The following is a 14306-nucleotide window of genomic DNA, read 5'->3' on the forward strand; positions in this document are numbered from 1 at the left end:
AGCTCAGGCAGGCCACCTCAAAGTGCCAGGATTACAGGGGTGAGCCACCGCACCCGGCCAGGACTGTCAATTTTTATTTTTGCATTTGTTGTTTGTAGAAATTCTCTGAAGAGCCTCTGATTTGAATAAGAGAATGGACTGTTTTATACTTCAAAAAGCATTAACTGGACAGGCTCTGTGGCTCACACCTGTTATCCCAGCACTTTGGGAGGCTGAGGTGGCCGGATCACTTGAGGTTAGGAGTTCAAGACCGGGCTGACCAACGTGGTGAAACCCCGTCTCTACTAAAAATACAAAAATTAGTGTGGTAGCGTGTGCCTGTAATCCCAGCTACTTGGAGGCTGAGACAGGAAAATCACTTGAACGCAGGAGGTGGAAGTTGCAATGAGCTTAGATCACATCACCACACTCCAGCCTGGGCAACAGAGTGAGACTGTCTCAAAAAAGAAAGAAAAGCATTAACTTAGTGCCATTGAATTTATCTAGGAATTCAGTGTTTATTGCTGTTCACATAATTTTGTTCAGATGAACTATTTTGTCCCTTTATTTTCTTTTTAGCCCATATAGTTGCAAAGAAGCCCCATGCGTTTTGATATATATTCCTGATGGACACACAAAGGAAATGCCAACATCAGGGTCAAAGGAAAAGACCAAAGTAGAAGCCACAAAAAATGAGGTAGGTAATGACTTTTACAGATATGTCTATAAAAATAAATGGTCTTTCTATACCAGAGTTTAGAATATATTTCTTTACAAATGATTATCTTTCTTACTGTGGAGACTGAAGTAGACAATTAAATCTGCTCTTTGCATTTTGTTGTTATCCTTTCATATAAGATTTGAAAATCTCGCTCTGTTGCCCAAGGCTGGAGTGCTGTGGTGCGATCTGGGCTCACTGCAACCTCCGCCTCCCAGATTCAAGCAATTCTCATGCCTCAGCCTCCTGAGCAGCTGGGATTACAAGTGTGCACCATGACGCCTGGCTAATTTTTGTATTTTTAGTAGAGACAGGGTTTTGCCCTGTTGGCCTGGCTGGTCTCAAACTGCCTGACCTCAGATGATCTGCCCACCTTGGCCTCCCAGAGTGCTGGAATTACAGGCATGAGTCACCGTGCCTGGCCAGACTCCCTTATATTCTTAAAAATTATTTGTTTATGTGGGTTATATTTATCAGTATTTATCATACTAAAAATTGAGAAGTTTTAAAAGGATTTAATTCATGTAAAAATAATAAATCCAGTTACATGTTAACATAAAAAAAGTTTTTATTAAAAAAAATTTTCCAAAATAAAACTTTTAGTTTGAGTGGTATGGCTTTAAATTTTTGCAGATCTCTTTAATATCTGACTTAAACCTTCTAAGGTAAAGATAACAACAAAAAGCTTCTAAAAACCTGCATGAACAGTCATAAGAAAATGAGAGCGAAAAAGACAAAATATATCTTAATATAGTGAAAATAGCTGTGACCTTGCAGATCACCTTTAAAAGGGTTTTATATACCCCTTAGGATCTGTGAACCACACCTTGAAAATTGCTGCTATGTATTATTGAATAACTCATGGAGTAAGCATGAGATGGGAAATTTGATTGCCCTTCCCTCATTGGTCCCAGTTCCCACCTGTGCCTCTCATTTTTTACATATCCTAGAAAGATAACTGATATTATGCTATAAATTAATATGTGTTCTTGAAAAACTTCATGTTCTGCAAAATCGCATACTAAAAATAACAGCTGATTTATCAAGAAAAACAGAGTTGAGGCAAACCACGAAAACCTGTGTATATCATATGGTTTCAGTCAGATGGTGGCTGGGTAGCAGTCATCAAAGACTCAACTGGGCTGTCAAAGACTCAACTGGGCTGTATTCTGTTTTTATTTTATTTTATTGTTTTTGAGGTGGAGTATCACTCTATTGCCCAGACTGGAGTGCAGTGGTATGATCTCGGCTCAGTGTAACCTCCACCTCCCGGGTTCAAGCGATTTTCCTGCCTCAGCCTCCCAAGTAGCTCAGACTACAGGCATGCACCACCATGCTCAGCTAATTTTTTTTGTATTTTTAGTAGAGATGGGATTTCACCGTGTTGGCCAGGCTGGTCTTGAACTCCTGACCTCAGGTGATCCACCGACCTCGGCCTCCCAAAGTGCTAGGATCACAGGCATGAGCCATCGCGCCTGGCCTGGGCTGGATTCTAAAATTGTTTCCTCACCTGGATGCCAAGTTGATACTGGTGTTGGCTGGGAGCTCAGGTGGAATAGTTGACTGGAATAGCTGCAAGTGGCTTCTCTAGCATGGCAGTGTCAGGGTAATAAGATTTCTTACCTGTCATTTAAGGCCTCCAAAAGTAAGTGTCCGGTAGATGAGGTAAAAGGAGCATTCCATTTTATGATTTAGCCTCGGAAGTCTCACGTAGCATCATTTCTGCTATACTCTGTTGCTCAAATCAGTAACAAGCTTGCTCAGATTCAGGAGAGTGCACAGACACCCCCCTTCTTGGTGGGAGGAAAGTAAAAAAGAAGTGTGGACATGCTTTGAAACCTGCACACTTTTGAATAGAAATTCAAAATTCAGGTACAGTTGACTGGCACTTATACCCAGTACTGCAGTCAGAGATACTTTGCAGCTTTAAACCTGAAGAATAATAATGCTTTTCCCTGTGATGTGTAGATCTTTGAGGATATTTGTCTCCAACAGAGGCTGATACTATCAAAATTAAATTCTCATCCAGGGTATTGCCTGCTTTGTCAGTTTTTTGGGGTTTGTTTTTATTTTTAAGCTTTAGCAGATGAGAATATGTCTTTGAAGTTTCCATTCCCATGTACTGTTTCATCAGATGGCTTAATGTGACGGTAAAAAACGTTTTTTAAGCACCATCCTCATTAAAGGAAGGCACTTACACAAAAGGTTTTTGGGTTTTTCTTCAGATTGTCAATGTATTTCTAAAGTTTTCTCTTTAATTATGAAAAGCTTGTTCCTGCATGCTTCTTTATTTGACATAAAACTTGAATACATTGGGAAAAATCACATACAAGGCAGTGTTTGTGTGTGTGTGTGTGTTTCACTTATATGTTCCCCTATTTACTAACCATGATTGTGATGATTTATGTTGCAAATTAAATGTAGCAGAACAGGCCCGGTGCGGTGGCTCAAGTCTGTAATCCCAGCACTTTGGGAGGCCATGGCAGACAGATCACGAGGCCAGGAGATTGAGACCATCCTGGCCAACATGGTGAAACCCCGTCTCTACTAAAAATACAAACAGTAGCTGGGTGTGGTAGTGCAGGCCTGTAATCCCTGCTACTCTGGAGGTTGAGGCATGATAATAGCTTGAATCCAGGAGGCAGAGATTGCAGTGAGCTGAGATCACGCCGCTGGACTCCAGTCTGGCGACAGAGCGAGACTCTGTCTCAAACAAACAAAAAAAAAGGTTGCTGAACAAATATATTTTTTTGATATAGGGTGGCTAATGATTTGTATTCTTTCTTTAATGTATAATATGCATTTATATGTGCATATTAGAGTTTATGAGTGTATATATAGAACCTCACTAAAAATACTATGAGTGATTTAAGGAATTATGGGGGGAAATTTTGAGTGATGGTTTTTTTTACTGACATGCCCACTTGAGAGCCTAACCCCTGTGTGAAATGCAACTGTGATACAGCTTGAGATGCCTGTTAGGTGTTTAGGTAAAGATGTCTTGAAGACATTGAAAATGCTGGGTCTGGGAGCAGGTCAGAATTCTGGAATAGAGATGAAAATTTTTGAAATTTGTACATAAGACTCTGTGAATATGGGTAAGATTATTCTGAAAAATTAAGTGGCAGATCATTTAAAGGAAAAAGGTGTAAGGAAGGTATAATGTGAGCTGGGTTTTAATGTTAGAAAGGTTTCAGTAGGGAAGAATGCAGTGTAGGCAGCAGAAAGCATGCAAAAAGTAGTATATTCACTCTTCACGGTTGATTTTAGTGAACATAGCTCTAGATTTGTTGCATTTACTTATATACAAATATATACCTGTAAACTTATAATTTTACACAAATGAAACTGTTCCACAATGATGAGTTACAATTATATCACAGAATTTCATGGAGCTGTTGCCTTATCAACAATCTAGCTATATTTAATCTCTTAAAAAATTAATAGTGATAGCTAATGCTTATTGATACTCACTTTTTCTCAGCCTTTGTGACTAACAGCTTTACACAGATTACTTTTTATTTTCCCATCAACTTGATGGGTTAAATATGGTTATCCCCCTTTTATAGTAAGGAAACAGCTTAAATAACTAACTCAGAGTTGCACAGTGAGTATATGGTAGAGCAGTGATTTATTCTCAGACCTGATGGATATGTTATAATTTCTTTAGTCCCCTAATGACAAAGATTTAGGGCATTTTCAGGTTTTTACTATAGTAAAAATGCTCCAGTGTACCTCTATCTTTGTTTACTCCTGTCATTTTTCATTAGGATAAATACTTTGGAATGAGATTATTCATTTAAGCTTTTTAAGGGATTGAAGTTTAAAGTTTTTGTTTTAAATTGGAAACATTATAAAACAATCAGTTTGAAATAATTTTGTGGGAAAACATTTAATATGAATTAATTATTTTACTTTTGATTTTCTCTCTTGGTAGACCTCGGCTCCTTTTAAGGAAAGACCAACACCTTCTCTGAATAATAATTGTACTACATCTGAGGATTCCTTGGTCCTTTACAATAGAGTGGCTGTTCAAGGAGATGTGGTTCGTGAATTAAAAGCCAAGAAAGCACCAAAGGAAGATATAGATGCAGCTGTAAAACAGCTTTTGTCTTTGAAAGCTGAATATAAGGAGAAAACTGGCCAGGAATATAAACCTGGAAACCCTCCTGCTGAAATAGGACAGAATATTTCTTCTAATTCGTCAGCAAGTATTCTGGAAAGTAAATCCCTGTATGATCAAGTTGCTGCACAAGGGGAGGTGGTTCGTAAGCTAAAAGCTGAAAAAGCCCCTAAGGTCAGTATGTTAGAGAAAGTCAAGACCACATTTTCACTAAGTGTGTGAATTCAAACTGCTTAGGGTAGTCTCATCTTCTTATAAAACATAGACTGCTCATATTTTGATGTAATAATCAACATTAATTGATATCTGCTATGTGTCAGACCGAAAATATATGTAAGAAGCTCATAATCTAGTTGAGGCGTGGCTTACTGGGGAAGGAAACGTACAGACTCACTGTACTCTTGTGTGATGTGACTGTAATCCTTTGTGATATGTATAAGTTGCTATGTGAAGGGTTTGTGTTTTTAAGTGGCAACAAAGGTGGAAACAATTTATAAAGGATATTTAAAATCATCCTGAAGTAGAATCAGCCATTATGGGGGAACAAAGATCAGAACAAGGCACGCTTAAGTGTGGAACCATGTTCTCAAGCTTTACTGTGCACCAGAATTACTGGCTTGCTAAAACATGGATTGCTGGGCTCTGCCCCTTGACTTTCTTCTTCAGTAGATTCAGAGCATGTGGAAAATACACATTTCTAGAAAGTTTCTCAGGTGATGCTGATGCTGCTGTCCCAGGGACCACCATGCTTTGAGAACTCCTGGTGTAGAAGACAGTACCAGCAGAGGTAGAGGTCAGAAGGTACAAGGTGTATTCAGGGAATAACAAATGGATTGTCAAGAGGTTTTTGACCTGTGATTATTTCCAACTTTTCATAGCAGGGCCTTCAAATTATATGAAATTTTGACTGAAGTATAAATTATATTCTTGTTTCAGTATGTCCTTAGGCAAAACATTTAGCCAAGTGGGTGTGGCACCTAGTGTGAAATGGACTTACTTGATGTAAGTAAGAGACAAAGGGAATGGCATCTGTATAGACTGTGAAAGATCATATTTAATAATGAAGGTAGGTAGTCCTATTCAAACAGCAGCATAGTTCTAAGATGTGATCGGATAAATAGTACTGCAACAAGAAACAATTCAGCCCCTGATGAGCTGCAAAAAATTGTAGAATTTAGACTGTGGCACATACACAGAGAGGTATGGTACACCACGAGGCTTGACTTATGTGGCAGGAAGGGGATTTGTTCTAAAATGTCAGATCTGTTGTCCTGTCAGGGTCCTAGGCTCAGGCTGGAGAATTCAGTAAGTTCCTCACCTCATCAATAAGTGGCTAGCATCTGACATGAAACCCTGCCACCTAAGATACTTTCAATCATGAATATTTGACCTCACATTTTGAGGTCTTCTCCCAGGAGTTAATGTTTTTCTGTCACTCCATCGTGAACTGTGAGAAAGCCTTTATTAGGTTGGTGCAAAAGTAATTGCGGTTCTTACCATTACTTTTAATGGCAAAAACCACAGTTACTCTGCACCAACCTAAATAGCCTGTTGAGATCCCGAAGAACCATGATTATCTAAAACAGCTTTGCTTCGAGGAATAAATGCTGCTGGATGTATGAGTTTAGGATATAAATTCCCGATGTTTCCTACCTCATGGGGAGGTTGGGAGCATTTTGCACTGTATCTGCTGGAAACTAAATATGTACTCCTCTCTAGGTGTAATTTGAAGGGAAGGGCTTTGGTCTTCAAATTTCTTCGTTGTAAGTAGAATATATTGAGATTATGTGACAATTTTTGTCAGCTTAATTATGGGTGGAATAGTAACAGCAGAAACCATTATACTTGGAGTAACAGTCAACTATGAATCCATCACCCATCCTTTTGGGTTAATGGGTTACATCATGCTTTCATAAAATAACACTGTTAAGGTTATGAAAAGTCAGCTTAAGGTAAAAAGATCTAAATTTCTTTGGTAATTGGGTAGGTAATTTATTAGGTATTTAAATACCAATAAATGTGATACTGAAATAAATCTGACTTCAGTTTAGTCTGACTTACATTTATTGAATGCTGCCTACTTTATACCATATCTGTGTTTCAAAATATATTAAGTCTTAATGTTGTTCATAGGTTCTTGGAAACTGAGACTTTAAGCAAAATGATGTGTAACAACAATAGGCTAATTGAGATAAACAAGAATTAAGTTACCTTGGCATATTTCTGATCCCAAAAACATCACATTACACAAACTTCTTGTGTTTTATTATTGTTGTTGTTGTCTTCATTTTTTCTTTTGTAATATTTTGTCTTCTTTTTCTTTTTAAAATTATTATTTTTGCATTACACAGACCCTTAAATAAAGACCCAACACTTCTAATGGAAACAAATGTGAGCTGTATATACATTTAAGAAAGATTAATAACGACAAGTAAGATAATTATTTACTCAGTTATTCCAGTTCAGGGTTTTGGGTGGCCAGCTCAGGACTCAAGGCAGGAACCAGCCCTGGATAAGACATCATTCCATTGCAGGGCACACTCACACACACCGAGACTCAGACCGGGAGCATTTAGACTCACCAGTTCACCTAATGTGTGCAGCTTTGGGATATGGAATGAAACTGGAGTTCCCAGAGAAAACTCACGCAGACATGGGGAGAATGCACATGTTCCACACAGACAGTGGCTCTGGCTGGGAGTCAACGTTTTTTTCCTCTTCAAAGTTATGATGAAATGACATCAAGCAAAACAATGTTCTTCAAGGACCTGTTGTACTACATGTATTTTTTCTCTGAATGCTAGTAATAGTAAATGTTTCTTCTCTTCTAAAGAATGAACCCAGTTATTAGGAATGGCACTAGCATTTAGCCTGCATCTGGCACTATGTACCATACACTTTTTAGTCTTCCCAAGAGCCATGTACAAAAATATTCAAAGAATGCTACTTTTTCTATTTGCCTGTTTTAGCAACAGAGGAGAAACTGAATATGAAAGTAACTTCCTGAAATTTACAAAGCTTAGATTAAAGTACTGACTGATTCCCATGTTATTTACCTTGAGAGGTGGTGACAGTGGGGCATTCCATTGAAAGCGCTAGAGAGTTATAGTTTTACTAGTTTATCATTATTTAGCAAGTCTGTGCTTGTTTTGCATTAATAATTTGCCTAAGCCTCTTAACCATTCAGTTTTCTACAAAGGTGGTTATTTTACTGTGTCATGTTAAAAGGTAAGGAAGGTGACCAGCTGAAGTTTTAGGTTACCAGCTTCAACTAGACTTTTCTTGCTCTGTTTTTTGTTTTGTTTTGTTTTTAATCTTCTCTTTCCTGCTTCAGGATCAGATAGATGCTTCTATGAAATAACTTTTAAGCATAAAGGCAAAGTATAAGCAAAAAGACGAGCAAGTAATAAAAACTTGAAGTCCATCAAGTCTACCATCTTTTGCTCCTCTTACTCTTTTTCCCCTGCTCAGTGGGTTGCTGCATAAAATAATGGATCAAGTTGATATAGTGTGAGGTGCATAACAGAGAATACACCAAAGATATAATAACATTTAATATTAAGTTACTTTAAAAATTAAAGCCACTTTAAAACAAATTTCTTTTCTTTTTCTTTTTCTTTTTTTTTTGACAGGGTCTTGCTCTGTTGCCCAGGCTGGAGTGCAGTGACTCAATCATGGCTCACTGCAGCCTCACCCTCCCAAGCAATCCTCCCATCTCAGTCTCCTAAGTAGCTGGAAGTTCAAACACATGCCACTAGGCCTGGCTAATTTTTGTATTGCTTGTAGAGATGGGGTTTCAACGTGTTAACAGGACTGGTCTTGAACTTCTGTACTCAAGCCATCCTCCCTTCTTGACCTCCCAAAGTGTTGGGATTACAGGCCTGAGCTGCTGGGTCTGGCTGTATACCTGTTCCTTGTAAATGAATTTTTTTTTTTTTTTTTTTGAGACGGAGTCTCACTGTGTTGCCCAGGCTGGAGTGCAATGGTGAGATCTCGGCTCACTGCAACTTCCTCCTCCCGGGTTCAAGCAATTCTCCTGCCTCAGCCTCCCAAGTAGCTGGGATTACAGGTGCACACCACGACGCCTGGCTAATTTTGTAGTTTGTTTTTAGTAGAGATGGGGTTTTACCATGTTAGTCAGGCTGGTCTCGAACTCCTGACCTCAGGTGATCCACCCGCCTTGGCCTCCCAAAGTGCTGGGATTACAGGTGTGAGCCACTGCGCCCAGCCTGTAAATGAAATTTTATTGGAATACAGACACAGTCATTAGTTTACGTATTGTCTATGGTTGTTTTCATGCTACAGTTAAAGAGTTGAATGGTTGCAACCGAGACTCACATAGCCTAAATATTTATTATGTAGCTCTTTCGGAAGAAAGAGTTTTGAGAACCATTATAGTTAACAGTTGTTTAAAAATCAAGTAACAACAAAATCAAATGATTATTAAATAAAAATAATTCACAACTGTTTTGTCACTAATGTTCTCTCTTTATGCCATACGCAGTCTATGTGGAGGGGGGTTGAATCACCATTTGCTTCTGTAGTTGCAGCATTTTAATTCATGGCACCTTGTATTTTATGTCCCCAATAATTCATCTTGCAATCTTTGCTCTTTTATTTTTTACACCAATGTTACTGTTTTTTAAAACCTAAATCACAATTTATCAGGAAAGGACATACATCACTGTACCCCTTTGTCCATTAAGCAGGTTGTTCTAGGAAACTGCCACCCTGCACTCTCGCCCCAAATAGCTTTAAGATGTCTCAGGCCAAATATAAATGTTGCAGGGAAGGAAATAAGAAAAAAGCCTATCTTTTTCTTGATGTTGTTTGTAACGTGTGTAGTGAATTCCAGCTATATCTGTATTTAGTACTTAATGCAAAATTGATTTTGATCTAAACAAATATAAATGCATCTTACATCGGATTGTGGTTCAGGATACTTCACAAGACTTATATCAGCTTGGGGATCTTCTGGAAAATCTTCAGAATTTGTGTTAATTGATCTGTATTAGAGAAAAGTAGCAGGTACATTGTGATTTAGGTAAACGAATCAGCCTAGTTGATCAGCAGGAGAACAGGTGTTGTGTTCTAATTTAGGTTTGACATCAAGATCTGGGGTCTACCCTATGCTGTATTGGCTCCTAGAATCATGTTTCAGTAATTGGTTATTCCTTACAGGTGTAGGTATTTAAGCTACACATGATCGGTTAATTATTTTCTTAAAATGTCTTTCTTTGAAACCTGTGAACTTTTAGTTTACTAAATCTCCTAGCAGACTTTAAAAAATATTGTACAAGCATCATCACTCTCTTCCCTCACTTACTTGGAAGGATTTTCTGTTCTGATTACCACTCATTCATCCCCCTCCCCACCAAGTGAGAATCTCTGCTTTCAGGAGTCATCATTACTGATGTGTGTAGATATAGTTCTCTTAGATACGCCAGTAAGGAGCAAAAGTGAGTGACTGGTAATAAAGTTGGAAAAAAACAAGTTTGATAAAAGTATTTTTGAGAAAAGTTTTTGCATTTAGAATCGAGATACCCAGGCTATTTTGAAAGGTTCTATTATTTCAAATGGATAACATTCCAGGTTTTTTTGTTTGTTTTTTGTTTTTAAAAGTTCACTCCTTTCCCCCTGGAGAAACGTTTACATCTAGTGGCTGCTGAAAAAATAGCTGTTTGAGTACTCATTCCGAATGTAATCAGAAGTTTGTCCATTTTCTCCATTTTATTTAACTTTCCAGTTTTTAGTCATAATATTAGCATCACTTTTAGTTATTTCAAATTCCCATCTTAAACCTTTACCAAAGTCTTTTGTGTAGGTTGTTTCTTTTTCTCATTAATCCACATCAGCAGTTATTTGCTGAAAACCTTTTCTGTTTGTATTGGCATACGTTAGGTAAGTTTAAAACAGTCTTTGTCCACTAACAACTTAAATTCTACTAGCAATGCTCTTTCAGCTTCTGCTGTTGTATGATATTGTACTAAATAATAGTATACCACCCAGTTTCTCTTTGTAAATGTCTTTTAATCCAGAAAACTAGTATTAAGAGATAATTTGTCCTCCACCCATCAGTTCTTCATTGTATATTCTAAGAGACAAATTCAGAGTACTATTCAAAGATCTCTTTCAAAAAGCAGTTTTCATAGCACGTTAGTAGGAATAAAGTGCACATTTAGATCATTGTTTTCTGTAACGCTAAGCAAACCGTAGTGGTCAAGATCACAGCCTCTGGAATAAACCCGAGATTCAAATACTAGCTCTACTACTTATTGTGTAACTCTGGGGAAGGAATTTAATCTTTCTAAACTTAACTTCTGTAAGGGTTGTTTTGAGAGTTAAATAATATACCTTGTACAGCATTTAGTATAGTGTCTGGCACAGACTAAATATGCCATAAAATGATAATGATACTTTTCATATTATAATTCAAAGTCAAGAATCTTTAGATACCTTCTGAATCATCAGGGAAGATTGCATGGTGGTGATTAGTATAATTTCACTCTTTTTGGAAAAATAACCTGAGCAATTTACTTAGTTATCTAAAATATTCCATTTCCCAATGGGAGGGGAAATGTATGAATATATAGCTTTATTAAGAGTATTTCATTCAGTAACAGAGTGGTTTGCTCATCTTAATTTTCTCCTTTATAATGTTTCAATATAATCTTGGCAAACGGGTTTTTTTTTTTTTCTGTGTGAGAAGTGTGCCATCTGACTTTAAGCTCTAATGAATACCTGCTTATAGTGTAAAGTGGAGTTTCTTTCAGATGGTCGTCTTTTTCTAGAAATAGTTGCAGGGAAGTTCCTTCTTTTCCATTTTTATTTTAGCTGGTGGAAATTGCCCTTTTTTCCCCCTTGATTCTCGTATGTCTGATTAACTTGGCCCTTTTTCTTTTTCTTTTTTTTTTTTTTTTTGAGACGGAGTCTCGCTCTGTAGCCCAGACTGGAGTGCAGTGGCCGGATCTCAGCTCACTGCAAGCTCCGCCTCCTGGGTTTATGCCATTCTCCTGCCTCAGCCTCCCCAGTAGCTGGGACTACAGGCGCCCGCCACCTCGCCCGGCTAGTTTTTTTTTTTTTTGTATTTTTTAGTAGAGACGGGGTTTCACCGTGTTAGCCAAGATGGTCTCGATCTCCTGACCTTGTGATCCGCCTGTCTCGGCCTCCCGAAGTGCAGGGATTACAGGCTTGAGCTACCGCGCCCGGCCAGCTTGGCCCTTTTTCTTAAGATAAAGTAGTTTCTGCTGTGAAAACTCTTTCCTAAAAACAGAATAAACCAGAGACAAATCAAGAGTACAAATCAGACAGTTTACTCTCATCTTCTCTTTGTACGTTTTCTCTTAATTTTACTACCTTTATGTGGTGCCTGGTGTGACGCTCTAATGGCAGAAGACGTTATAAAGTAGCTGGACAAGGAAGTGTGCTTTGCTGCCTCATAGATGCAAATTTTTTGAAGGTATACCATTGGTATCCTGCATTCCTCTGACCCCCATTTGAGTATTCTTCATGGCTTCTGCCTGGTTTCATTTAGCTATCTGGAGCATTATTAGAAAGTAGCAGTAAAGATTGGATAGGGTGATTTGGAGACACTTTTCCTATCTATTTTGATTGATACCTCGAGGTTCCCAGTGGTACACTAGTTTGTAGTGAGATAGTAGCACCATTTCAGGTAAGGTGTCCAGCTTGGGTCCTTTGCCTGTGTTGCCGTCATTCTCTGCTAGAGAGTCACAAGTGTCTCGGTTGGGCTGAGTGTATCATTCTTTTTTATTATTATGTTAAAGTATCAGAGATTAAAATATATAGGTAAGTGTCTAAAAACTTCAACATGCTTTCTCATCTCATTGTCAATTTGTGAAACTGATGTAACTATTCGTTAGTTGGACCCAAACTTCCTTTTTTCCCGAAATTGTCTTTAATTTCTGTTTAATAAGCAGTGGAAAATAAGGTTTGTATAGGCAAAGCCATTGATCTGATCTTTATTCTGATTTTGTAAATTCTGACTTCACTATTTATAGACCCAGGTCTAGACACTGACAGTTTACTTAGATGTTCTATTATTTGTCTGTTGACTTACGTAAAATAGAAAGTTACACTGTTGTATGTTGAACTGTATTTTTGTTTATTTCTTTGGCTTATAGATAATCGATGTTTTTAATTTTTCTTTAGCTTTATCTCTTATTTTAGGCTGATGATTTAACGTAGGTTTCCCCATGATTAATTTATGGGAATGATTTTTTGATAATTAAAAATTTTTAAATGGCATTGAAATTTCCAGAAATTTCCAAAGTTTTATAAATATCTCTATCTCTCTTTTGTTTTAGGCTAAAATAAATGAAGCTGTAGAATGCTTACTGTCCCTGAAAGCTCAATATAAAGAAAAAACTGGGAAGGAGTACATACCTGGTCAGCCCCCATTATCTCAAAGTTCAGATTCAAGCCCAACCAGAAATTCTGAACCTGCTGGTTTAGAAACACCAGAAGCCAAATTACTTTTTGACAAAGTAGCTTCTCAAGGAGAAGTAGTTCGGAAACTTAAAACTGAAAAAGCCCCTAAGGTTAGTGGGTTATTTTGTTTATGTGTTTTTGTTTTTTACATTTCAGAGTATTTTCTTTGCCTCAAGTGTTTTCTGCCCCATCAAATCTAGCTAACTTCTACTCATATTTCAATTCTCAATTCTCCTACCTTGCCTTTTAGAGAAACTTTCTTTGTTGATTGTTTCTTACCCCAACTAGATTTGACTGGATGTTTTCATATGACACAGCCCATCACTGACATAGTACTTAAACAGACTGTATTTTAATTGTTAAGTTGTTTCCCTCCAATCTGTAAGATCCAGAATAGTGACCTAGACCCTAGCACAGTGCTCACCCATTGAAGGCCCTTAATATTTACCTTGTTTTTCATTCTTTCTCCTAAAGCTCTGTCAAACTGAAATAGTAGGTTTTATTTTGAGCTCTTAGTAGTCTGTGCTAATTCTGTTATCTTTTTAGGAGTAGATTTTTTTGTACAGATTCACATGAGTGGAAGACAGTCATTGTAGTTTTGAAATTTAACTTTATTAGAACTTGATAATCATTATCTCATCTTTATAATTGTGAAATGTTCAACTTATGTAATTTAATGGCTTTTAACTTAGATTCCTATGGAATACATGTTAGGTACCAGTGCTTTCTAGTAGAACTTTCTGCAGTGATGGAAATATTCTATAACAGTATTGTCTAATACAGTAGTCATTAGCCACATGAGCATTTGAAATGCGATTATGGTGACTTAGGAAGTGAATTTTTAATTTTATTTACTTTAAATGAACCACATGACTACTATTTGGATAGTGCAGTTATAGACCATGCTATTTTCCAGTCACAGTTTGCACAATTCTATCCCTGTTTATAATAATCTTTATAATTTCAATAGTTGGTGTAACACCTACCCCAAACCCTTCTGTCCCCAAATCCCTGTCTTTAATTGTGTTTGCAAATCTG

General features: G+C 37.4%; 1 protein-coding gene across 3 annotated transcripts in view; it reads left to right on the forward strand.

The window, feature by feature from the left end:
* The window catches only part of EPRS1 (glutamyl-prolyl-tRNA synthetase 1), an 81746-nt gene that overhangs the window by 49140 nt on the left and 18300 nt on the right, over positions 1 to 14306 (forward strand). For all 3 annotated transcript variants that reach the window (XM_021927087.2, XM_021927088.2, XM_031655634.1), the window contains 3 exons: positions 559 to 676; positions 4635 to 4994; positions 13145 to 13378. In XM_021927087.2, the coding sequence (XP_021782779.2) occupies positions 559 to 676; positions 4635 to 4994; positions 13145 to 13378 (712 nt within the window). The remainder of the gene's footprint in view (positions 1 to 558; positions 677 to 4634; positions 4995 to 13144; positions 13379 to 14306) is intronic.

Source organism: Papio anubis, chromosome 1, assembly GCF_008728515.1.
Source record: "Papio anubis isolate 15944 chromosome 1, Panubis1.0, whole genome shotgun sequence".
In the NCBI taxonomy this organism is placed as follows: domain Eukaryota; kingdom Metazoa; phylum Chordata; class Mammalia; order Primates; family Cercopithecidae; genus Papio; species Papio anubis.